This window comes from Plectropomus leopardus, chromosome 6 (genome assembly GCF_026936395.1).
Source record: "Plectropomus leopardus strain MGB_pleo_1.0 chromosome 6, ASM2693639v1, whole genome shotgun sequence".
NCBI classification, from domain to species: domain Eukaryota; kingdom Metazoa; phylum Chordata; class Actinopteri; order Perciformes; family Serranidae; genus Plectropomus; species Plectropomus leopardus.
In genome coordinates, this window is record NC_142181.1 from 18,893,110 (window position 1) to 18,916,867 (window position 23,758).

The window sequence follows — 23,758 nt, forward strand, 5'->3', positions numbered from 1 at the left end:
ACATGACTAACGCAGAGTAATTTGCTCCGGGGGTGAAGGCTGATTGTAACCTTTCCCTTTACAAATAAAAAAGCCAGATGTCAGAGGGTGTTTGTGGTTTTTATGTCCAGAAGTAAAGAGGCGAAGGAAACATTTATCTGTGAACACATTATGTTAAAACGACAAATCAAGCATCCAGGCTCACCATAATCTTCAGGAGAATCGAAGAAGCCCGTGTCCCCGGAGCCCAGGTCCTGAGTCGGGTCCTCTGTCTGGGAGCTGTTCTTCTCTGAGCCATTGTGAACCATCACCCGTGCACGGCTGTCTACAGGGGTCCGCAGAGAGGTGGTCCTAAGGAGACGTGCCCCTGTGGAGCGTTTGGTTTGCTCTACAGCCTCCTGGGACATCAGCTGGGTCACCAACACCTGCTTTAATGCTGCCACTGAGCAACAAATGAAGGGTTAAGTTTATGATTTTTAAGAATGTACAAACAATATGTAGCAGTTGATTTTTTTTCCGTTCTGTGCCGCTTACATGTTTTCAGTGCTTCGTCTGCTCTGGAGGGAAACATGTTAAACGAGTCTCCTTCTTTGCCCTCTTCAGCCACTTGGTAGGAAAGCTCTGGGTCCACAAAACCTTCCTCCTCCTCCTCTTCCTCTGCCTTCACTCCCTCAAAGGGATTATTACCAGGTAGAGAACTCTGCGTCACACTTCTGGGAGCTGGACTGCTCTCTTTATCTGAAGGGATGTAATAAGACATGGGTTATCTACACAATTGACTCAGGCAAAATATTTTAAGCATTATGTAGGAACAACATGTTTGCCCAGCTACCTGTGGACTGGGTGCTGCCGGTGGATGTGCGGTCTGCGTCTCGACTCAGCCTGGAAACACCTTCTGTAATGATCTCCACACCGTCTCTCTCCCCACTGGCACACAAGTAACATCTTATATAAGAAACAAACTTAAACCCTGAAAACCATCTGATCAAATTAAACAAGTGATAGAACAACATACTCGGTCTGAGGTAATGGTATGACGCTGTGAGGTTTGACTTTCATGGCATCAGCTCTCTGGGTGATTAGACGCTGCCACCTTTTGCAAAGAAAATTAAAGGTGATTAGACAAGTTAATAACTGGAGCCACACAAAGTAAATGGATCGGTCAAACTTACGTTCTCTGATCTGAAACTGTGGGTGCCATCAGCTCATAGATCTGGGCTCCGTTGTCAGACATGGATAGGACGAAGAAAGACTTGTGGTCTGGCAGAAGAGAATGTGGAGATGAGATAAATCACATTTTTGCGCCACGTGCATTAAGCCACAGACTTCGCGATATCTTATTGCCTGGACGCTGTTAAGGGGGAGGGGGAGGGCTGGACGATATGGGGAACAACTGCAATAACACTAAATACTGCGATACGATATTCCTTGCCAAAAATAGATACTGAAGTTTACTTGGTGCTTTGAGTAGATACACCTAAATTCAACAAACTGCTTGTTGAATTAAAAAAAAAATATTCCCATCATTCTTTTATTGAACACATTAAACATAGATCTGACTGCAAAGGGCACCAATGAAAATAAAGAATGACAGTTACATTTTAGAGTGCAGTTTTCTACTCATGCTTTCTTTTAACTAACTCCCTGGGTGCAAAATCCCGGTATTTCATGGTGGGTTTATTGTGCAAGTTGGCCAAAAAAAAAAACCCCAAAAAAACAATGATCTGTCATCCTTGTTTTTTGATGCCATCCAAGTTTTTATGTACATTTTTGATTAGTTAAATGTCACATAAAGAAAAAAAAATGCTTCAATATAAATAATACAACCATCTTAAAAAACCCCAGATAGATTAAGGGGAAAACATATATATCAGCACATAAACATAACAAAGCACATCATTGTTTGATAAATATTAGATTCAGTGTCCCATATATCCACAGCTTTGAGTGACTTTAATCATCTTCTTCTCCTTAAACGTTATAGGCACCACCTTTAATATAATTCAAAAATGATCCCAGACCTTGTAAGATTTTACCTTTTATCATTTAACCTTGCCATCATAATTCAAAGGAAGCATTGTTATCATTCATCAGCTTAACCCAGTCAAGAATGTCTGGTTGAGTCTGACTCTTCCAGTAGAGGGGAATAAATGCAGTGATGAAGCCTGTAAGTACTAAACCCAATTCTGCTTTAGATATTCCTGGTGGTGACTCTAATCTATCTCCCAATACACAAAGTTGGTGAGATTGGTTGGGATTTTTGAAGTCATTCTTTGTTCCTTGTTAAGACGATTTGCTGTGATCCTTCATCATTTGTAAAAACAGAAAGAGATGGGGTGCTAACAGACCTGTGGCCACGGAGCGCACCAGCACAGTGTTGAGTTTGATGATGGGGCTGAAGATATGTTTGGTATCTGCGCTGCCTGCCAGATTTTTACTGTGACACTTAAGAATCAGACGCTCGTCTTGTTTCTGGAGCAAAACCAGGATGTCCTCCAGGAGGAGTGTGTACAACTCTGAAAGGGGACAGAGGGGATTCTTTTATTTAGTTTTTGGCAGCAACATCAAAGTTTGATGACAATCACACTCATATAATATGCTGAATACACACCGATAGTCTTGTCCTTGTTCACTTTCCATGAGAGTGGTCCCTCATGTACCATTGTTCTCTTGGTTAGATCCAAGTTCTAAAGGAGGAAGAACAGGAGAACAGATATAAAGCTTATAGCTACTTGCTACAGTTCCATAGAGCCATTTCTGCACAGCTCTACCTTTCTACTGAGCAGATATTTCAAATGGTGCACATGGGTGTACAACAAGTGAGTGTGCTTTAACTGGAGCTAAAAGGGCCGTGTAGATATCTCACCTTTAGCTCGAGGATCATGGGGTTGTCTGTCTGCTTTAAAGAGGAGAGGTCCAATCTTCTCTGATAGTCCTCCAACCTCTAGAGGAAGGACAGAGAGAAATAGAGGAAAGGGGATAAAGTAAGCGCTCTTAAAAAAGGAAGCCACTGCCTGGGGAGCAAAGTAGGTAGTGAAAAAATAAATTGCGGTTGAGCATGAAAAAAGGAAGGACTTAGGATGAGACTGAAGGGGAAGAAGAGAAAAGTCTAGGGGGATGGCATGAAATGGAAAGAAGATTTCAAATAACATCCTACCTGCTTGTCCTCAGACTCCTTCACAGCCTGGTTGACGTGATTGAGGATCTTTCTACAGCAGTCTGCTGCCTGCTTCACTTTGTCCTTCTCCACTGCGTCGTCTGAAAGATATTATGACATCAAATAAGAAGTTAGCCTCCTTAGTTCTGCAGGGGGCTGTCCGGCAAATTGATATTTCCTCTGCCCATTAACACACCATCATTCTCAAAAATTATGATAAAGCAGGGGGGCATTATGATCCCGTAATAGCTGGTTATACTTTATCGTTAGTGCATTCTCTCTGTGTGAGACCCAAACCCCAGCCAAGACTAAAATGATGGACCAAATAATGGGTAAGACATTTCCCAAAATGTGCACCGCCGCTCCAGGACCATTAAAATGCTAATCTCTCCATTTGTCTCTGTAATTCACTAATGGCTGGCATGTTGCCACGCAGAACCTTGCTTAAGACTTCGTTTGGTTCATTTTTATCCACTTTTTTCTATATCAAGAGTTTCCATTTGTTCCATTGTTTTATATTACATTCAGGTTATAAAATTTGAACTAGGTATTATTCCTGTATTACCGACTTCCATGGTTACCCGCAACACGAGTAAATTAGTTTCCATATTGAATTAATTGCCTCATAGGAGACTAATTGATTTGAGGATCACAGGAGAGAACGGCTGGATACAATAATTGAACTCTACTCATGAAGGTCACATGCGGGGGTGTTGAAACAGTGCCGAAAAAATCCTAAAATTAATTTCTAGTCAAGTCAGGAGAGTCAGAAACGGTTTGCAATACTGGAGAGAAGTATAATAGTGATTTGGAAACTGTCATTTTTTAAAGTAGATCACAATTTGTCTCCCTGTGACAGAGTCAGTGATTGACTAAGTGTTTGTGACGGAGTGGAACAGACTTTGAAGTGCTCCTCTCAGTCTCTGCAGGAGAGGGATAAGGGTTTTGTACCTGCATGAACTGTAAGTGGTGTGTATGAATGCACAAATCTGTGGCTCTTTCTGCAGGCATGTTGACATTACTCGGGCTTCATGCATGTGAACTGTCAGAACAAGTGGATGGCAGATGTTTCATTGTTTGTTTTAATCACATCAAGTGTCATGCTCACTTTATTCTATTATAATGCTGCAGCATTTTGTTCAAAGCCAGAAAATAAATAGAGTTATTCAGTATATCAGTGTCAGAGATGCCTCTGATACAGTCTAAAATGATGGGTATTGGGTATTGCTAAGTGCGTAAGTCTATGCACTGATTTAATACCAAATAATTTATTAACAAACTTGAAACCTTCTCCTGAGGTTCCAACGACCGCTTTGGGGTGATCGAACCCTTTCAGAGGATTTGTAATCCAGCATGAAACAGCAATATTTTTTAGACTTTTTATGATGAATACATCCAACAATGAATGTCTTCTGTGATTACTTATCAGTTTATCCATGTTGAAAGGAGTCGTTGAGAGCAAGATGTATCCCCTGATGCAGAAAAATGGGTGAGAAATCTCGACTAAGACAGAGGCTGTGTTTGTGTGTGCATAACAGCGCTGATGAAACAGGCAATATGTAATGAAATAACATGATGCTTTCCCTGTTCTAGTATCAGTAGATCAGTGCCGTTTGGGGGCAACCTAAATAATGTGAGAGACCAACACAGTCACTCTAACAGTGAGGCTACTAGGGGTTATCTTGATAAGCAAAAACCCAGAATAGACACAGTATGCAGATCTATAATCTACAGAGCCATCGCAATGTGGAACAAGTTATCAAAGATGATCATTGAAGCACCCTTTAAGAAAAGTTTTCAAGGACTATCAAAGAAAAAGATGAACAACATAAACTGAACAAAAACAATGAAGATTGAATGCAGTTTGATGTGTTGTGATGTCCATTTTTTCCACTTGGCTTTTATCTGTCTTGATCACACTCTTATTAGAGGCTGTTTATGTTACATGTCTTGTTTTATGTTTGTTTTTGTTTGAGTGTGGACACCATCAAGAATAACTGCTACCTTAGTGGCAGTTAATGGGATCTACATAAAGAATAAAGATTATCCTCTACACACTAGGATAATGTTTTAAGGTGCACACTCATAACGTGGGATACTGGGCAACCCATGGATAGAGATTTCTACATATAATATATTTAAGATATAATAGTTATTTCATTTTTACACATTTTATTTGGCTTCTTGACATGGAAATGGGTTATTTGTATACAGCTTTTATCATTTTTTAAATACACTAGTGTCAGATCATTAGTCAATATCGGCCAATATGCAAGTTCAACTATCGGAAATGGGAATCAGGATGGAAACATTTGCTGATAGGAAATCTGTAACAGTTAATTGACGACAATTTTGATGACTGATAAAGTAATTTTTTTCGTGCCAATTCACTTCTCAAATGTAAAGAGTTTCTAGTTTCTTAATCTTATGGGGGACATTTGAATGCATTGGACTGTGGGCGCTTGTGGCGTGAGTTCTCATTTATAAAAACAAACAAATCAAGAAAATAAGTGGTAGACTAATGAATATTGAAACTAATCTTTAGTTGCAGCTATTCTATCAGTATTTATTCAAAAGCATGCACACAGTATGTGTAGTAATTTGTACACTGAAATAACAATGTGCACATATGCTGATTTTAATATGACCATATCACTGCAAACTGTTGTTAAGGAACTCTGATTGCTAAGGGAACACTACAGCACCTGTGTACTTGGCAATGTTGTCTAGCAGCAGGGGGTACTTGGTGAGCCGTTGCATCTCTACAGGAATGATGTCCTTAAGCTGCAGCCGGCGACACAGTCTGTTACTCTCTGCCTCCTGCAAAGCAATAAAAAAATATATATACAGGATGAGTGAGCTTAAGCTGTCACCAAACAGCCAAATACATCTTTCAACAAGCACAAATGGTGACTGAGCAACACTAAGAGTTACTTAGTATTTAAGCTAAATGTTTTGAATTAAACAGATGCATATATCGCTTGCTTGACTCCTCTGTAGGACACACTCTGAGCATTCATTCAGTGCATTAGCTGACAAGACCTCTTGGAAGATTAAACCAACTTCTGAATCATATTGTCAGTACCTGGATGAACGAAGTAAATCGCGAGTCTTTCTTTTGCTTGCTCTTGATGATCTCCAAAGCAAAAGGCTGGTTGCTGCAGAACGTCCCCACCGCCTGCTTGATCTTTTCCTCCTCTCCACCGCTGAACTGTTTCCACCCAAACCAAGACAGGACAGAGCAGAGACGGACAGAAATGGTGATCAGTCACTCAGTCGATCTGGGTCAGGGGCAGTTGCCATGGAAATGTCTAGCATTTAACCACGACAATGAGCACCAACTCCCAGAAGGGGGCCAGGCTTAAGTCCTCATAGCAGGGACAGCTTAAGTTTAAATGTAGACTAGATCGCTGCTTGGACCCTCAGGGAACCGTTTACCCTACTTATCCCCCATAGAGACATTTTAGACAAGGCTGCCAGCTGATAAGCAGCTAACTCACATCTAATGTATCACACATGATATCAAGATGTGGAGACGTCAGACAAATCTAGGGCATTGTCTGACATAACCATTTACTGAGAAACAGGCTTCCATTTCACTCACTTGCCTCCACTGTGATTACATTTCTTGGCAGAGTTGTTCTCTTGTGCCATGTTTACAGGTTATACTTTAGGATTTTGGTATAGGATTTCATATTAACCCTGTCTCTGTCACATACAAACTTCACATAACCATATTCATGTATGTATGACATTTCAAAATTAACATTCAAGGCTAAAGATAGCAATCTCATGCCAACACCCACATATTTTTTTTCTTGCTATAAAGCAATTTCGGGCAACAGTTCAATTTCTTTGTGCACAATACGTTTTTTTTTCCTACCACATCAGTCATCTTGAAATTTATTCAATATAAGAAAATGTTTGAAAGGGGAAATACAATTTCAGCCTGAGAATTGTACTCACCCAAGAGAGCAAGTCGTCTCCTATCTGATCAATTACTGAAGACTCATTTCTCTTCCGAACGGCTGCCATTTGCTCCAGTATTGAAACTGAAATTCAAAGGAGAGGCACCAATGGGCAGTCAGTGCATGTGGAAGTGTCTGTGTGTATGTCTGTGTGTGTGCAAGATAAAGATGAAGAATACAACATGAAAATATGGGGCTGCTGTGTGTACAACTGTTGTAGTTAATTTTACTTTGAACTTTAGTTTGAGTGTTTTTTTTACCGTGTCTTAATGGTTCAAGAGCAGTAGATTTTATTTCATTTTTTTATAGGATTTCAGGATGTGCATGCTCATGAGTTTGTGTACCGTGCAGCTGTAGAATCTCCTCCAGGTTGGTGAAGATGTTCTTGATGTCAGCAGGAGGCAGGATGGCCTCTTTGGAGAGCTTCTGGTAGAAAACGTGGTCCAAAACTTTCAGCATCCTCACATGTGCACGCTCTGTATAGAACAGCTCTGCAGACAAAACACAAGACGTTAATTTTAGATGGCAGATCATTGGCACAGCTCAACATGATGTACATTCGACAGCAACTTGGGTTGGATCCCAGCAGATGTTCTGCTGCTGCATACCCCTCTCTTCTCCCTTCTACTCACTATATCTATAACACAACAGTATTTTTAAGCACACTGAGGGAGAACCTCTAACCGCCACTGAAAATAGATCTGGCTTTAATAAATTGCCATGTTAAGTGAAGTGGTAAGGCATGTCCTCACCATTGATGACTTCTTGTCTCTTGATTTCCTGAGGCCTGAGACCTGCGAGGACCTCTCGCCCCACCAGCTGCTGCCAGTTCGGAGGGTCATGCTCAGAGTCTGTTCCCTGGTCGTCCTCACTCTGGACATCAGCTGCACCCAGTCCCTCCAGCCTGCGGCAAGACAGAAAGTTGGCTTTTCATCACGGTACTAAAATTCCACCACTGCTTATCACTTCTTCTTAGGGCGCCTTCACACCTGAGTTGTTTGGCCTTGTTTAACTGAACCCCGGAGCGTTTGACGGATAGTCTGGGTCTTTTGGGGTGGTGTGAAAACTGCCAATTAAACTTGCAGCAGACTATACAACCGAATCAGTGAGTCTCAGTCCGCTTCCAAGCCGGCTCTGTTGTGTTTCATTTGTAGTGTGAAAGTAAACTAACAAACTACGCCATTTTATGATAGCAGCTACGTGATTTTAACATGATATCAAAAGCTTAACTACTAATAAATCCATCTGCTGATTGTGAAATCAGTCAGCGATTTTATAATTGATCTGTATATGCTTTTAACCTACTTCGCTATTTGGTTAATACAGTAACATGAAAGCACGTCAGTGCAGATATTTTCTCAGATTAATAGATTTAAGCTGTTCAAACTGCTGCGCTTCTATCTGACTTTGTGTATGCTACTACAGCGACTTCTAATAAGGTTCATTATGTCCATTAAGAAGTGTGTCAGCTATCCCACTGAAATAAACTTTACTAACATGCAGTCTATTTTCAGTCTAATAACACTAACAAAACATATATCAGTTATTTCTGTGTAAGCTCTTTGTGACACAAAGAAGATAAATATATACACCGGAAGCATTAAAGTGCTGCATAAACTTTTTCAGTCAAAGGAACAGGATGGAGAACTTTTGGTTATTTTAAAGAGACACTATTTTCACACATACTGCCATTACAGAAATATTTCAGGTTTCAATTTAATTCATAAAATGTTTGTACAACATAAAAAACCCTTCTCTTTTATGTTCGTTGTAACTAATAATATTAATAATTCTTTAATACCATGATCCTGTGACAACATGACACTACAATATTTTCTGAGAGGGTTAAAGTATCGTGACATTCTCAACTCAACGAGTTACCTCTCAGTCTGTACAACTTATTTTTAAGTGTGAACAGGAACCAAATCAGAACTAAATTCAATAGCTGATCATTGTTTCCCCTTGGTTCAGACCAAATGAACTACACAACAGGTGTGAAAGCACTCGGGTTTTAGATGAATTTAACTTTGAAAATCATCAGGTTTCCTCACCTTCTTATGGCCTTTGGTGTTCCCTCGTGGGCTCTACAAAAAGTATATCAGTAAAGGTAAGTTTTAACTGTAAAATCAATGTAAAAAATAAACATTCTCTATTCAGAGAAGCAAAAATGTTTCTGCAAATGCGACTATAAATGCACCTGTCGCTTTCTCTGTCATCCTCTTGCAGTTGGTCCAGGTTGTAAAGATCAATGTGCGACAGCCCATCAAGAGGGTCGGACTGAAGGCCGTCACTCAGTCTGGAGGGGCCTGAGGTCGGAGTCCCACCTGAGAGATGAGTGACATATTTTTTTAACAACAATCATCTCCTATGTGTTTTTCTTCTATTAATGTCCAGTTGGTCAGTGGCTTACCCATATCAGTGTCTCGGCTGGTGTCTGAGCTGTAGGTGGCGCTGTTTGGGGATGAGGTGTTGACAGACATGGAGTGTGTGAGCTCAGAGCCCTCGCTCGATTGGCTGCCTCTCAGACGACCGGCATCCATGTGATCACTCGCTCCCAGTGTAGGCTGAGACAACTGTTTCTGTGGCCGGGGGCGACCATCCAAGGCTTTACCCACTGAATACAGACAAAAGTGGCGTCAACATTTGAAAAGGCTTAAGAAATTAGTGTCTTAATTTTAGCTTATTCAAAAGTTTTAACTCACCCGATGCAGCTTCGATACGGCTGGGCCGACGCTGAGGTCCAAGTATACTGGGAAATCTGGCTTTCTTCACCTTCTCTTCTCCTTCCTTTTCTGTCTTGATGCTTTTCTGTGTTTTATTAAAAAGAAAGGAATGGTCAAGTAGATGATAAAGGGAGACAGAAATGGTCAAAGGTGCCAAAAAGTTAAGTGAGGTACCTTGATCTTGGGAAGAAAGTTGATCCTGACCCGTTTTGACTCTAGACTGCGAGGTTCCTTGACCCTCACACCAAGGTGCTTCATGTATGTATAGATGACATACTGCATTGTAGTGCTAAAAGCAAAAGTGACAACTCTTGACAAAACCGACAAAACAACAAGATGCTAAAACATGAAGGCAAGTGTCCATACTGTGACTTGCACCATATGTCATGCCAGTCCTTCTCATACAATTTCTACACAAACCATCTGGGGTGCGCTGCGACCATATGGCATTTCAAACAAGGCTGTTTCGATCAGTCACACTTTTGAATTATTTAATATAAACACACTGCATAAATTACATGTTTTCTTTAAGAGACTGCCCAAGTGCTTAATTTGTGGGGGATGTAGAATGGGGTCTGGATTACACCAATATGTTGTGTGTTCTTGGCTGCAACATCAGAGACGATACTTGAAAGGTTAAAAAATAACTACCACTGACATATACTACTCATTAAGCACACATCTTTTTAAATAATTAATGTAAATGTGTCAAAAAGTCTAATAAAGTAATGAATAAGTTCCTTTATATGTTACAGACACAGATGGTTCTAGGGGCCATGAGAGCCCCTGAAGTCTTAAATGCTCTCCATCATATGCTTTGAGAAATACTCTTCGTCAACCAAATGCTCCACAATATGAGTTTGCTTACCATTTCTCTTCCTCTGTGGTCTGAGTAGTTAACCTATAATCAACACAAAGAAGACAAACAGTCTGAGACATTTGAAAATACTTGTGAGCAGCATGTGTGTCATGTAGCTGTGTGTGCTACTCACAGAATATCCTCTATCTTGGTGATGATGTTTTCAGCATATGAGCGTTCTCGCTCCTGAGTGACACGGTCTCTAACTCTCTCTTGGTCCAGTCTGGCCAGCTCTACTTCAGCCACCGTTAGGCCCATACTGCGCTTCTGCCTGCAAGTGCCAAAATATCCAGTCATATATTGTGGTTGGGCTGATAATGCTTTTTCAAGGTTCATAAAGACATTTCATAATGAAATTCAAGGACTTTTACGGAGTTTTTCAAGCATTATTTATCATTTTCAAGGACTTTACTCAAAGCAGCCATTTAAGTATCAAATATAATGTTTTATTTAACATGCATAAATGATACGATCAACGACTCTTTTTAGTGAAGGGTTACTTGTCGCATTTAACTACGAAAAAACTCTTCAACAAAACATCTGAATGGCATAAAAATTACGGCGCTTATACAACTATGATGTACAGCTTTTCAAAGTTCCAATCAAAAGAAGGTTTCAGAGTGAGATAGTCAGCGTAACCATAGAAACACACTACAGCTGAACTCCCATCTTCCTGCTTGCCCCAAATCTACTGACTGCCCTTCCACACAGCGAAGGAAAGGGAGAGACCCCGACATGCTGCCTGATATCAGACAGAACTGTCAACTTATTGCAAAAAGAAGACCACACCATGAAAAAAGGAACTATCATCTTTAAAATTGAGCCATCTGTAATGCAAGGAAAAGTTGCCAGCTGAAACTCTAGTTTCAATTTCAGTTTTCGGCGGTGCTTTGACATTGATGCCCTGCTGAAAAGAGACGAAAACAAATCATGCTGAAAAGCTGGCTCATAAAGTCAAGTCATGTCAACTTTAGCCATGCTAATATAAGCCCAATCGTTCTGCTGTGGTTTTTAGAGTGGAGCAAAGTAAAAATAAATTACAATGTTAGGCAGGACATCATAAATGCCAGGAAGAAAAGAGAGGGAGAAAGAGCTGCAGGCAAGACGGTGATGTGTAAGAATTTTGAAAAAAAAAAGAAAAGCTGAACATTTTCTGATCCTGGCCAGTTTAATTATAATGAAATGATGAACAAAACTTTAGTCAAAATATTAGAAATGATTGAATTTCACAGATGTTTTAAGCACTTTGTTAGAATGGTGCTATTTTTAACGTATTCCAGTGCTTGACTTTTTTCCTCCAAATTCAAGTACTCCAAGGACGTTGTGCGAATCCTGCTTTTTTCATTTGCTTGATGCAAGAACAAAAGTTCTTAAATTCCTCAATTAATCTGAGCCTACCACACCATGGAAAATAAAAATTCAGAGCTGACAAGTTTACCTGAAATCCTCGAGGTTCTTCTGGATGTCAGGGAGCAGAGAGTCCTGTAGCGTTTGAACATGTTGTCTGTTTATTTCCTCTGGGATCAGTTCTGTCCGCCGGCGGTCTGCAAAAACATGCACGCACACACTCTCATATACTGTCCGCCAAGTCTCTAACAGGATTATGTCAAGTGCACACTAAATATGCGCTTTTAAGGTTAAGCAATACTTTCCAAGCCATCAGAGCATTTGATTTCTTAACACCTTAGTCGGGAGTGTGCACGGCTTACAGGGCTGTATAATGAGGATGGCCAAATGGATTAAGTGAGCCAACAGAAGTACAAAAGGTGACCGTGGCAAAAAAATTGCTTGCTTAAAATGACACTAGGCAAGAAACCAAATGAAGCAAAAGCACAGCGTGAAATACTTACCGAGATCAGTAGAGATGGATTCAGGAACAGCAACTTTTAAATTCTGGAAAACAAACAGAAAAACAGTTAATAAACAGTTTACAAAAAACTGTACCAAGAAAAAAATGTTTCAATTCAACAAGCCTAACAAAAGCCTTTAAAATGACTTAAATATCAGTGTGAGTGCAGATCTTAAATCAAGGCACTCACAATCACGTCATGACATGCGCATGATGTAATAGTCGCATGTGACGAGTATTACCCAGGGACCTCTAGTAATTTGTCATTTTTGCAGAGGTCGGCTGTGATCTTAATTCCATGCAAATCTGCCATGTCTGTACTTTGTCAAGTAAAAATCCCCACGCAATTTACCTCCCATATTTTGCCAAATTCAGAGCTTGTGATAATACTAGTCCTGTGCGAAATGGCATCTCTTGTTTGGGGTCATATTTGGGTTTCTTGTTTTGTCCACACCTCTTTCCCCATCAAGAATAATGGTGGCTGCCTTGGCAAATATGAATACAAGTTTTGAAAGCATTTTGGGTGCAGGGAGGCTCATCTCATTACACAGCAGAGACCCATACACAAAAAGACCAAACTCAAAACCATCAGAAGAATGAAATCTCTAAATATGATAAGATGGATGACATGTGACAATGTTTGGTACAATTTGTTCTGTTTGTTTAACCCACATTTATGGAAAAAAGGAGGCTGACAGTGTACATTAGCTGCAGAAAGGCTGTGTAGAGTTTCTGTGTTGTGTAGAGTGGAGATACAACTAGCTGTGTGTATCATATGGAGGGAGCATGTCATCAATTTGAATAAAATACAGACTTCTCTTATTTCTTGCGAAAACAGTGCATGAAGCACAGACGTAGGTCATTTCTAAATCAGATGAGGTCTCAGGTAATACAAGTTTCATGTGAGAAGGGCTTTAGTATCAAATACATCATGCTATTCAAATTCTCTTGGGCAATTGAGTGTTAACGGGTAAAATGCTGAGTTTTTTTTTTATCATGAGAATAACTCCACGTTTTGTCAAAAATTGTGTCATGGTTTTCCAGATTAGATTTTTGGCTTTGGATTTAAAAACAACAACAACAACAGATGTTTGGGGCTATCCTTTGAGTTAATAGTGGGATTCTGACAATGTGGTGGCATGCAACATTTTGCCTGATTTTGTCAAAATCTAATCAGTGATGTCTTGTGTGCACAGATGGATGCACAATAGACAACTATGCCTTTTTCTCTTTGCCCATATTTCACTGTGGGGAACAAAAACTGCACTCACTGCTCCACGGTCAATGAAGAAGGTGTGAAGGTCCATGAACACCCGTCTGGTCTCTTTGGAGTTGGTCTGCTTGTAGAAGTCAGCGTAGAGGTAGCACAGCTGAGGACGTAAGATCATGATTATTAAATAACAGTGAGCTGTAGAGTCTGCCAGGCTGTGTTCAACAGGAAATGAATCCATAAAGGATTTTAACAAGGTGTGAGGAAAGAGGGTCTTACCACAGGAGCAGGGTCGAACTGAGAGATGACATGGTGAAGGAAGGCTGCGAGGTGGGCGGGACGAGACTTGAGCTGCTCGATGCTGTTAAAGCTGTTGCACTGGCCATTTGTCTGAAACAAAATCAGCACAACAGTTTGCATGCAACTCTTGTCCTCTTTTCTGAATTCAAATGTGAAATGAGTTTGAAAAATATTTAGACCTTACTTGAAAAGAAAAGATTTTGATTACACTGCAACATCTTTTTAAAATATTGTAAATAGAAAAGCTGCGTTTACTATAATGGATATAGCTGTTAAAATTGCCCAGTGGTAAAGTACCTGCTCCTGGTCTGAATCAAAATAGTCATCCTCAGCTCCAATGATTTGCGAGACGAGGCGGGAGGAAGAGGGACTGCTGACTGTGGTAGGGGACAGAGAGTCCTGGGAAAAGACAATCGCATATTTTAAAATTAGTGTTCTTCTTAAAGAAACTTTCCATCTGGACATTTATAACCAAACTGATCTGGGGTACACTTGCATCCCCATGCAACAGTATCTACAACACACACTTAAAGGAAAGGAAGTAAATATGCACACTTCTTATGCAGATATAGCACACAGCCAAACAGTATTCCCTGTTTTACACTGTTTTTTCAAAGCGTGAATATTGGACCATTATATGGCCGTGCAGTTCTGTATAAAAAGTAAGATTGCTGAATCTAGGGACAGAATTCCCTCATTTTGAGCCGGCAATTGAGGTAGTAACAGCGCCAAATCAAGTCTATAAAAAAGGGACAGCCGCAAGATGGGCTCATGGGTGTAAGGAGTGTGACAGTTTGATAACATGTTGTGTGCAAACCACTGCAGGAGATTAACAAAGCAGCTAGCAGCAGTTAGCAGCTAACTCAAAGAGGAAGAACAGCGGCAGTAAATGTCCACAAATTAGGAAAACAATGAGATTTCAGGCCCCCTTATTCTCCGAGCAGAGGTAGATGATTGTTTTGCCACGTTATGCCATTGTTATTGTTTAGAAAGGGCTGCCGACACATATGTTATATTTCAAACAAGAGGCAAACACTGTTGTGTTAAATGTCACACCCATCACGTCTCTTTTGCTTCCATGATACTGCATGCTGTCTTAAATCACACACTTGAGCGGCATGATGTCGACATCGCTTGGTTCTGTGTAAAAATGTAAAGGTGGATAAAGTAGGAACCTTGTAGCTGCCCTTTAGCGCCATCTCTGTGTTAAAAGGTCTCATGGTTACCAGGTCAGTGGCGTCCTCCCCCTCTGGAGAGTGGCAGGAGTTGAAGCTGTTCCTGGGTGTGCTCTTTGGGCTGGGGCAGGATGACTCTCTTAGGTAAAGACTCTCTGGAGATCCAGGTCCAAATCCACGAGATATCTAGGGGTGCGATGGAACAAAACATTCTAAGTAAAACTCAAATGTACGAAAGACATCAATACATACACTTATCTTGCTTGCAATGGCGCTGTCGAGATCTAAAGCAGCAAAAGCTAAGCAGGGCTAACCGAGACTGATTCAACTCATTTAATTTGGCAAGAGGCCATGAATCTATTGTCCAAAAGCTTTAATGGTCTTGGACTCAACGTTCAGTATGAAGTTCAGAAGGAGTGCTGCTTAGTGGTGCTGATAACTTACAGGAGTGGTGCTCCAGGACAGGTCTGTACTGTTGTCTCCCTTAGAGGGAGTTTGCTCTGTCTCAAACATGCTACCATCATCTGCATCACCACCTGGAACAGCCTCCTGCATATTCATGTAAACACAAGATTTACTATTAATTATGAACAACGTATTACATAACAACAAGATTCACAAGGTCCAGAATGAACCATGTTTAAGGACAGATAAGGCTAACAGGGTAAATTGGTGATAATTATGAAATGCAGAGAATTTAGGAGTATTTTAATGTAATCTTATAGAACATGACTTTTTAAAATTGAGAGAGACTAATATGTTGAAAAAACACAATGCAAATTTCAGTGAGTGATGTATATGAAATAAGCTGTGACACAGACACAAAAGAATGGCTTCCCACAGAGAAAGCCAAAAGCCTAATCCTCTGATAAGATTAGGATTAATGTTTGTCTGGAGTGATCCCTAAACGCACTACGCAAAATTATACAGCTCAGATGTTGCTGGTGAATCAGTGTCATCTATTTTGTTTGCGAGTACAATGAGATAGTTAGTTAAGGGGGTTATTTGCTTTACCTGTGTTGCCCCAGTGGCCTTGAAGAGCTGACCCTGCAGCTGAGGAATGTGTTTCTTAGCTTCCTGGATGTCTTTCAGTAGTTTGGGGGAGGGGTTCCTGCTGTACTCCTCCTTCATGGCCTTTATAAGGAAAGGGGAGAAATAAAAACAAGCTATCAGTACCAATAGCATTCTGTCATTTGTGTACTGTCAGGCAAGTAAAAAAATCTCATATGTTGACTCTTGTCTGAACCATGGGATGTCTCAGTTCGCTGCATGAAAAACACCTGCTTCCTACCCAAAGTGATGTTCTATTTATTTCTGTTTTATGGATGAAAGATGATTTTTTTTTCATTTCAACACAGATAATATCACAAAACTCCATAAGAGGGTTTAGATACAAATATCAGTGCAATAAAAGCTGCAAATCACCTCGCAATTGCAAACACATACCAAGGAAAACAGAGTTACAATAAAGAGAGAACAGTGAGTGGCAGTGATTGTTATGCTAACCTGCAGCTCCTGCTGCTCTTTTGAGAGCATCTTTTGCAACATGTCAACCCTCTGGCTGCAGACGCTGCTATTCTCATCCTGTGGGGAAAAACGAAGAGGGAAGTTGAAAGCATATGGAGGAACTGTGCGTGCATTAGACTACAGATGAGAAGCATTCAAGCAAACAGCATACAGAAAATTTGTAAGAAAGGATGAGGTATAGAGAAACCATGACAACAACGAGAGCATGTTTTCAGGGAAGAGAAAGGCATCGGATAAAATCCCTTAAAATGATGAGGGGGGAGAATGAAGAATGAAAGCAAATTGGTTTGCAACAAAAGTAACTTATGTCTTTTGTACCCATGGTGGTTGAGTGGAGGAGAGGCGGTCCAGGGGACTGTAGGGGCGTTCCGCTGCTGGCGAGTTAGGAGATGAAATACTAACGCCCAACATCTCAGACTCTGCTTCAGACAAGGGGATCTGGGTGAGCCCTGGAGGGCGCCCCAACACTGTGAGGGCCACATAGGAGCCAGCTAGAACGGACAAATCAAAGCAAAGTGTCTGTTTTACAAAAAGCTTATTTCTAACATGTGACTTTTGCAAGAACACGGCAAGAGAACTTACATTTGATAAGCTTCACCACCTCAATGTGATTAGAATGTGTAACAAGGGTCCCGTTAACCTAGAAGACAGATCAGGTACTGCAATGAGTATTAAAAAGCAGATACTGAGTCCAAAACCTGCCATTTTAGGCCCAGCTTTAAAGTCTGACATCTCATTCTATTTCCAAATGCAGCATAAATGGAGTAGAGCTACTGACTGCCCAGAAGGTGGCAGCCTACAGCCTCTGTATCAGCCTTGGACAAGAAAAGAGTGACGTTAGCAGTTTAAAGACATGGAGGCAGATGAGCACAATACCTTGATGATCCTGTCTCCTGTCTGAACACCTGCCCGCATAGCAGCCCCATCTGGCAAACACAGAGGAGAAAAAGCATTAGAGCAACAGAGGAGGTGATGAAAGAAATACAATAAATGGAAGAATGAAATAGATGTCAGGGGAAAAAAACACAAGACATACTGCTTTACGGTGCAGTTGTTGATATTTCTGCACAACAAATGCACCATATACCCTCGACAGAGCAGATGTTGCAAAGTGACTATTTGAGTGCTATTTTGAAAGACCATAACAGTGGTTATATTACGAGAAGGACCTGTTTCACAGCTCCACCCAAAACAAAGGGATTTAGGCATGAGACAGGTTATTATGAGATCCACGTCTGACTCTGCAGTCAGCAGCATACAGCTGAAGTATTTTGTAAACCAAGTATAGTTTTACTAATGCACCACTTATGACGTGTATTTTGGGTTTTGCAGTTTTGTGCTAGTATGGGAATATTAACTGCTGTCACTGAGAGGAATAATCTTGGCATAATCTTGTCTGACCAGTCCGACAGAAAGGCTTTACTGATAACTCGTGACTTACTTATTTGTCTGTATGTCATAATTTATTTGAATTTGATCTGCTTCAGATCAACAACATTATGTTTGCAGAGGAGACAAGCAAAAGCTTAGTTAGACTTAATTTGGCTTGTTGTATACTTAACACAACTAGGAATGGGAAATGCTGTAGGGGAAAAAATTTAGATATGTTTTTGCTTCTCGGTTCACAAAGAAATAAAACAGAAGTTTTATGAATTAGTCAGATGAAACTGGGCAGATTGCTCTTTGTGTTATGTCAATAACAAAAGCACATACAGGGAGCCACACAGGGATAGTTCAACACTGCCAAGCAATGATGACAGTGCAACAAAAGTCCTCGATCAGTTCCTTCCTCTTCTGCCTCTCTCCACCACTGTACAGACCGTGCAATGGTTTTTGTGCCCTGATAACAGCCCACATCATCCTCTACAGACAGTGAAAGACTCCCCGGGACCACATAAGTATCCTGTCAAAGTCCCCTCTTAAAAAGACAACATGATAAAGCAGAAGCTGCAGCTGCTGTGAAACTACTGAGGAGGAAACATACAGTCAATGGCTTCACTTCTCTAAGTAAGTGCCAAAGTGGTGGTGGTGGTTGCTGAGTCCCAATTACCCTTCACATCTGTGAGTTCAGAGCAAACTACCATGACAGTCTGATGTCAGTGTATGTAAAAGGAGCCTGTATCTCTATTACAAATGCTTAGACCAGAAGAAGACATTATAACAACTTTTATTTTCCTTCATCCGTTTAAGTTTGAGTTTCCACCTTACCTTCTTTGACAAGCTGCACAAACACTGGGTTGTCACCGCTGACAGTGAGCCCAAAGCCATTTTCATCTTTCTGGATGATTACACATCTCTGGACCAGACCTGCAAGTGAGACAGAAGGACAAAACAGTGTCTTCAAGAGGACGAGGAAGTCACTAAAGGGATAGTATATTACCTGGAGCCAGTGTATCAAACACAAACATTCTGAAAAACAAAACTAAACCTTTGTACTAAATCCCAAGCAAATATTTTTAATAACTTGAAACATGCTGTGAAAAGATTCAACTGGGGGACAATAATTACACTTTGCAGTTGATACAGTCTATGAACATTATTTTTTCACTTGAGTGAGTGGTGGTATATTGTGCCCTGAAGGATGGGAGATGAGACTTCTTACTTTGAGTCTTAAAATCTCAAAACAATACTCACATGTCCGTATGTACCTTAAAAGAAATATTGATATCTGCATTTGTACTGCCAGTTTGTATTAACACAAGACATTTTTTCCCTCATCAGTTAAGGCCCTGACACGCAAACCCGATGGTCGAACACTGGTCAATGTTGGGCCATTGGCAAGTGTCTGATGCTTCAGCTTTTGCGGTGTATCCCACATTGTCAGAACTAGTCCGCCCTTTTTCGGCTGATTAGCACGTTGAATCATTTAGACGACAGAACCCATTGGTGAATGAAATTACTCTGACTGACAGTTTGAAAATGAGGAGAGCAACCAAACCGCTAAAATCAAGAGGGCATGAGATCAAATCAAACTAGATATATTACGTAACATCTATATTAAATATTCTGCCATTTAGCAGAAACTGTTCACAATTGTTTGTGGTATGGTTTTCTAGTGCACAGTATATATCCTTTGCTCTTTTAATATCCAGTTGTGTTGTTAATGTGCTAACTGGCACACTAAAGTCTTGCATCCGCCCTGTCTAGTCTTCCATTTTCTCTTTTTGTAAACAACAAATACAGACTACTTCCGCTTTCTGGTATTGAGAGTAATTTCCTCTCGCTCACGCAGAGTGTGCATGCTAGTTGGCTGTTCACTGTAGTCTTTGATATGTATTTATGTGCAACTTGGCCAAGAAACAGGCGATGTGAGGCGAACCAACATTCGGCCTTCGCTGCCACTCTTTGATCGCAGTTTGGTATGTCTGTGCCTTTAAACTGACATTGCTTTGAGAACTTTTTGTTCTCTACGGTCAGTATGGGTAAAAAAAACAACCAGAGCGACCAACGAGGTTTCAATGTACAGTGCATATGTGCATGTGAGTATTGTGGAAAAAAAATCTGAATTAACTTCATCACATAACTCATCTTCTGTAGTCCAGGACGAAGACTTTTGTCAGGATAACATCACATAATCCGAGCGTGTGCAAGGAGGAAAGCTTGTTCTACGGTTGGCCAGTAAACATTTAAATAATAACATTTTTGAGGAGGGATTTATTTTGGACATATGAAAAAGAAGTTTCATATTGTCTACTAACTGTACAGAGCAACACCAAACAAAATAAATAATTCTGCTAAAAAACGTAAATACTAATGATGACGGTCCCTCTGTGTGAGATGTTTGAAACAGTCAGCCCAGACATTTTTTGGTCGTAGTGTCACAGGCCAGGATGAGGAACGTTACTTTTCAGGTTTTTTATGAGATGTAGTGTAGCAAAAACAGATTAGAGCTTATCTAATGTCTGGCTGAGACACTGACTAGACTTACAGGACAGTGCAGACAAAAAAAACCAAGACACACACACACAAGGAAAAGAATGCAAAATGCTGTTGTCATGTTATCAGGCACTAGCCGTGAGTACATTTTCCCCAAAACAGCAAGTTATTCTAAAATATCTCTATGGAGCAGATTTTATGAGTAACCCAAACTGAGTAAGGTGACCCTTGAGCTGGTTACTTGGGGAGAATCAACCAGAGAGGTGAGTCGATCGATAACGGCAGTGGTGGGGTGGGGGTTGGAGAGTGGAAGGAACAGGAGCTAATACAGGGAGAGAGGTTAGGGGAGGCAAAAGCCCTGGGCCGGGGGGAGGGGCGTGGAGAGAGGGTTAGGTAGAGTTGAGGGAGCAGGGGGAAGGGAAAGGGGGAGAGAGCAGGGGTGTCAAGGAAACAGATGAAGCCATATGGGTTAAAGAGCTGGTGTGAATTTGCCTCTAGATGTTGATCTTTTGCCCCTGTTTTATGCTTAACAGTATTAAAGAGATTTTTGGTTGGTATTTAGAAACTGAGAGGAGGGGGAGTGCTGACATAATCACTGATCAGGTTAATCCATCTAAGATCATGTATTATTCAGAGGTTTGACTGATCTGTAATCGGCACTTTTTGCTGAAGCACAAGGAAATGTACTCTTGAGAATAAACTGACCTTTAACACTGACAGAGTATTGTGAGCCCTACAATCATAAGAAGAAGGAGCCCAAGTCATTAGAATACCGCATACAAAGGTCAGACTTCTTTTCTCAAATCTAAAAGTCTGTTCAAAACAACTCACAGCTCCAAGTGCTGTTAAGTGACAAAGGCTTTTGTTCTGTGAATTTCTACTGTGAACTGGTTAAAACTAACAGAATGCACCTATGCTTTGTTAAATATGATAGCATAGGATTATCGTGATAAACTTTGTGTTACACTGAGAATGGACATCAGTGGAAACAGGTATTTCAAAAAGTATTTCAGAGCTGGCATATGCAGTAGAAAATATAAAATATAGGACTATTAAACAATTAGGTTTTTTTTAAATCAAGATTAAATGCACAATTTCAATATTTAATCCCCGTTTATCACAATTTTTAATCGCATATTGTCAATTCCATTACTTTCCACTGCAGATTTGAAGTCCATATTAACAAGGTGAATCTATTCTTAACAGATTGTCTTGATCAGGATTCACATGACAGCGAAAAACTGAAGGGAACAAGCATTAAGTGGGCATGTCTGTAAAGGGGAGACTCATGGGTACCCACAAAACCCATTTTCATTCAGATATCTTGACGTCAAAGATTAAGGGACCCCTGTGAAATGGCCATGCTGTTTTCCATTGCCAAAAGTAACTTTGGAGCATTATTCCTCCTCTTGCTGTGAAGCCACCAAGCATGTTAAAGCATGACATGCTTGGTAGCGCTGGATTCCTCAGGTCTTCTAATGTCATTTGATACCAGTATCATCACTGAAGCTTTAAGACTCAACCCAGTAAAGCCTCTTAAACACGGGAATGTTGGCCAGTGATTAATGCGATTACAAAAAATTAACGTGTTAATAACGCTGACAGCCATAAAAAAATTGTTTTGAAATTGGAGCTACATGACCAGGAAAACTGAAAAAAAGGGCTGTGGCATTCACTTTTGCTCAAAAGGATAGAAAACCTACAATTACCAGACTGCACTGCGCCACACTGGACCAATAAACGCTCACGCTGGTGGGTGATGTAGTGCAAGCTTAGCCATTTTTAACAGGAAATAATATGGTGGTTGGCTGGTAACAAACAATCTCAAATTACGTGTAAACATTGAGCTAAAATATGTTTCTGCCATGAGATTTTGTTTTACCAGTTCATTGCATGTGAAGTCAGCAACCCGACAGAAATCATTAGGTTGCAAATCTTACACAGTTTGACAATTTCCACCTCAGATGACAGATGTTACTGTAAAAAGGTGTTCCAGATGATTTCGGATATTTTCTAACGCTATTATTTCTGAGACAAAAAAAAAATAGTTAACTGCTTCCCTATGTAAAACCACATCCACCAGGATTTATCTGCCAAAATGCAAACATGCAGAAAATGACCAGATAATTATTCTTATTTAAACTCTGTATTGATATTTTGCTTTAGCATGAATTTAACTGCTGTAAAAAATGCAGGTAAATCTTAAATTCCTATATTCCAGCTGAGATGATCTCTTAGCACTTATTCTATGACCAAATTAGAGGGGCATGCAACTCAGACCTTTGACTATGCAGTCAAATATTACAAAAATTAAAATTAAATGATGTAAATAAAACTCTCTTGCTATCATTTTGCTTCAAACAAACATCTAGAGGCAATTTCACATCGTGATCTAACGCATGTATAGATGCAGCTGTCACACCAGCCATTCCAGCAGGAGCATCTTACCACAGGACTCAGGCTTCCCCTCTGCTAGCACACTGCTGCTGCCACTCTTCTGCACCACCAGAGCTTCTGCTCACAGCCCCCACCACGCAGACCACAGCGCAGACAGCACAGCAGCAAACAAACACACGTACACGACGTACACACGCACACAAACAAAACAAGAACCAACACAAGGAAAGGAAACACAAAACAGGAAAGAGAAAATCATGAGGGAGAAACAATCATGGGAGAAGAAAAATTAAATGAACAGATAGGTAGTTTAATAAAACATAATGGTTTAGACAGGCAGGAGTTCAGTCACTAAACATGAACTGGCTTAACGAAAGTGCCCTTTTAAAAATACCTCCACTCCTGTAGGTGTCACTCTACCGATTCATTGTGACTTTCATAACAGGAGCCCCACTTCCCCAAACTTTGTTTGCTGCATTAAAAGCATGGTCTTAAGAGGTTCAAGTGCAGATTTGATTTTAAAATGCACCAGAACCTTAGTAAAATTAACAAAATTTGTGGGCTTATTCTGACAATATTCAGGTAAGACATCAGTTGCTTAACCTAACTGAAACTTTTAATTGCAATACATTTTAGCATAATGAAGACATAGCTGGTGAATTTGCAGTGATACTTGATGCATTTTCAGGTCTTTCTGTCAACACCAGAAGGTGGTTTTACAAGTTGTGACAAAAGAGC

General features: G+C 40.4%; 1 protein-coding gene across 6 annotated transcripts in view; it reads right to left on the minus strand.

Moving 5' to 3' along the window:
- Positions 1–23,758, minus strand: part of arhgef12a (Rho guanine nucleotide exchange factor 12a) — a 45,896-nt gene that overhangs the window by 2,273 nt on the left and 19,865 nt on the right. For 4 of the 6 annotated variants that reach the window (XM_042486386.2, XM_042486384.2, XM_042486385.2 and 1 more), the window contains 35 exons: positions 23,072–23,137; positions 18,956–19,054; positions 17,624–17,673; positions 17,330–17,387; positions 17,066–17,238; positions 16,727–16,804; positions 16,235–16,354; positions 15,665–15,769; positions 15,221–15,406; positions 14,343–14,444; positions 14,025–14,135; positions 13,807–13,905; positions 12,537–12,579; positions 12,125–12,230; positions 10,820–10,957; positions 10,696–10,728; positions 10,002–10,116; positions 9,807–9,912; positions 9,515–9,718; positions 9,302–9,428; positions 9,156–9,188; positions 7,857–8,008; positions 7,449–7,595; positions 7,103–7,188; positions 6,222–6,347; positions 5,842–5,956; positions 3,137–3,237; positions 2,846–2,923; positions 2,591–2,666; positions 2,328–2,495; positions 1,152–1,239; positions 995–1,072; positions 812–906; positions 514–717; positions 185–421 (listed from right to left, as the gene is read on the minus strand). In XM_042486386.2, the coding sequence (XP_042342320.2) occupies positions 185–421; positions 514–717; positions 812–906; positions 995–1,072; positions 1,152–1,239; positions 2,328–2,495; positions 2,591–2,666; positions 2,846–2,923; positions 3,137–3,237; positions 5,842–5,956; positions 6,222–6,347; positions 7,103–7,188; positions 7,449–7,595; positions 7,857–8,008; positions 9,156–9,188; positions 9,302–9,428; positions 9,515–9,718; positions 9,807–9,912; positions 10,002–10,116; positions 10,696–10,728; positions 10,820–10,957; positions 12,125–12,230; positions 12,537–12,579; positions 13,807–13,905; positions 14,025–14,135; positions 14,343–14,444; positions 15,221–15,406; positions 15,665–15,769; positions 16,235–16,354; positions 16,727–16,804; positions 17,066–17,238; positions 17,330–17,387; positions 17,624–17,673; positions 18,956–19,054; positions 23,072–23,137 (3,903 nt within the window). The remainder of the gene's footprint in view (positions 1–184; positions 422–513; positions 718–811; positions 907–994; positions 1,073–1,151; positions 1,240–2,327; positions 2,496–2,590; positions 2,667–2,845; positions 2,924–3,136; positions 3,238–5,841; positions 5,957–6,221; positions 6,348–7,102; positions 7,189–7,448; positions 7,596–7,856; positions 8,009–9,155; positions 9,189–9,301; positions 9,429–9,514; positions 9,719–9,806; positions 9,913–10,001; positions 10,117–10,695; positions 10,729–10,819; positions 10,958–12,124; positions 12,231–12,536; positions 12,580–13,806; positions 13,906–14,024; positions 14,136–14,342; positions 14,445–15,220; positions 15,407–15,664; positions 15,770–16,234; positions 16,355–16,726; positions 16,805–17,065; positions 17,239–17,329; positions 17,388–17,623; positions 17,674–18,955; positions 19,055–23,071; positions 23,138–23,758) is intronic. The other 2 variants (XM_042486387.2, XM_042486388.2) reach the window with 2 other exon arrangements.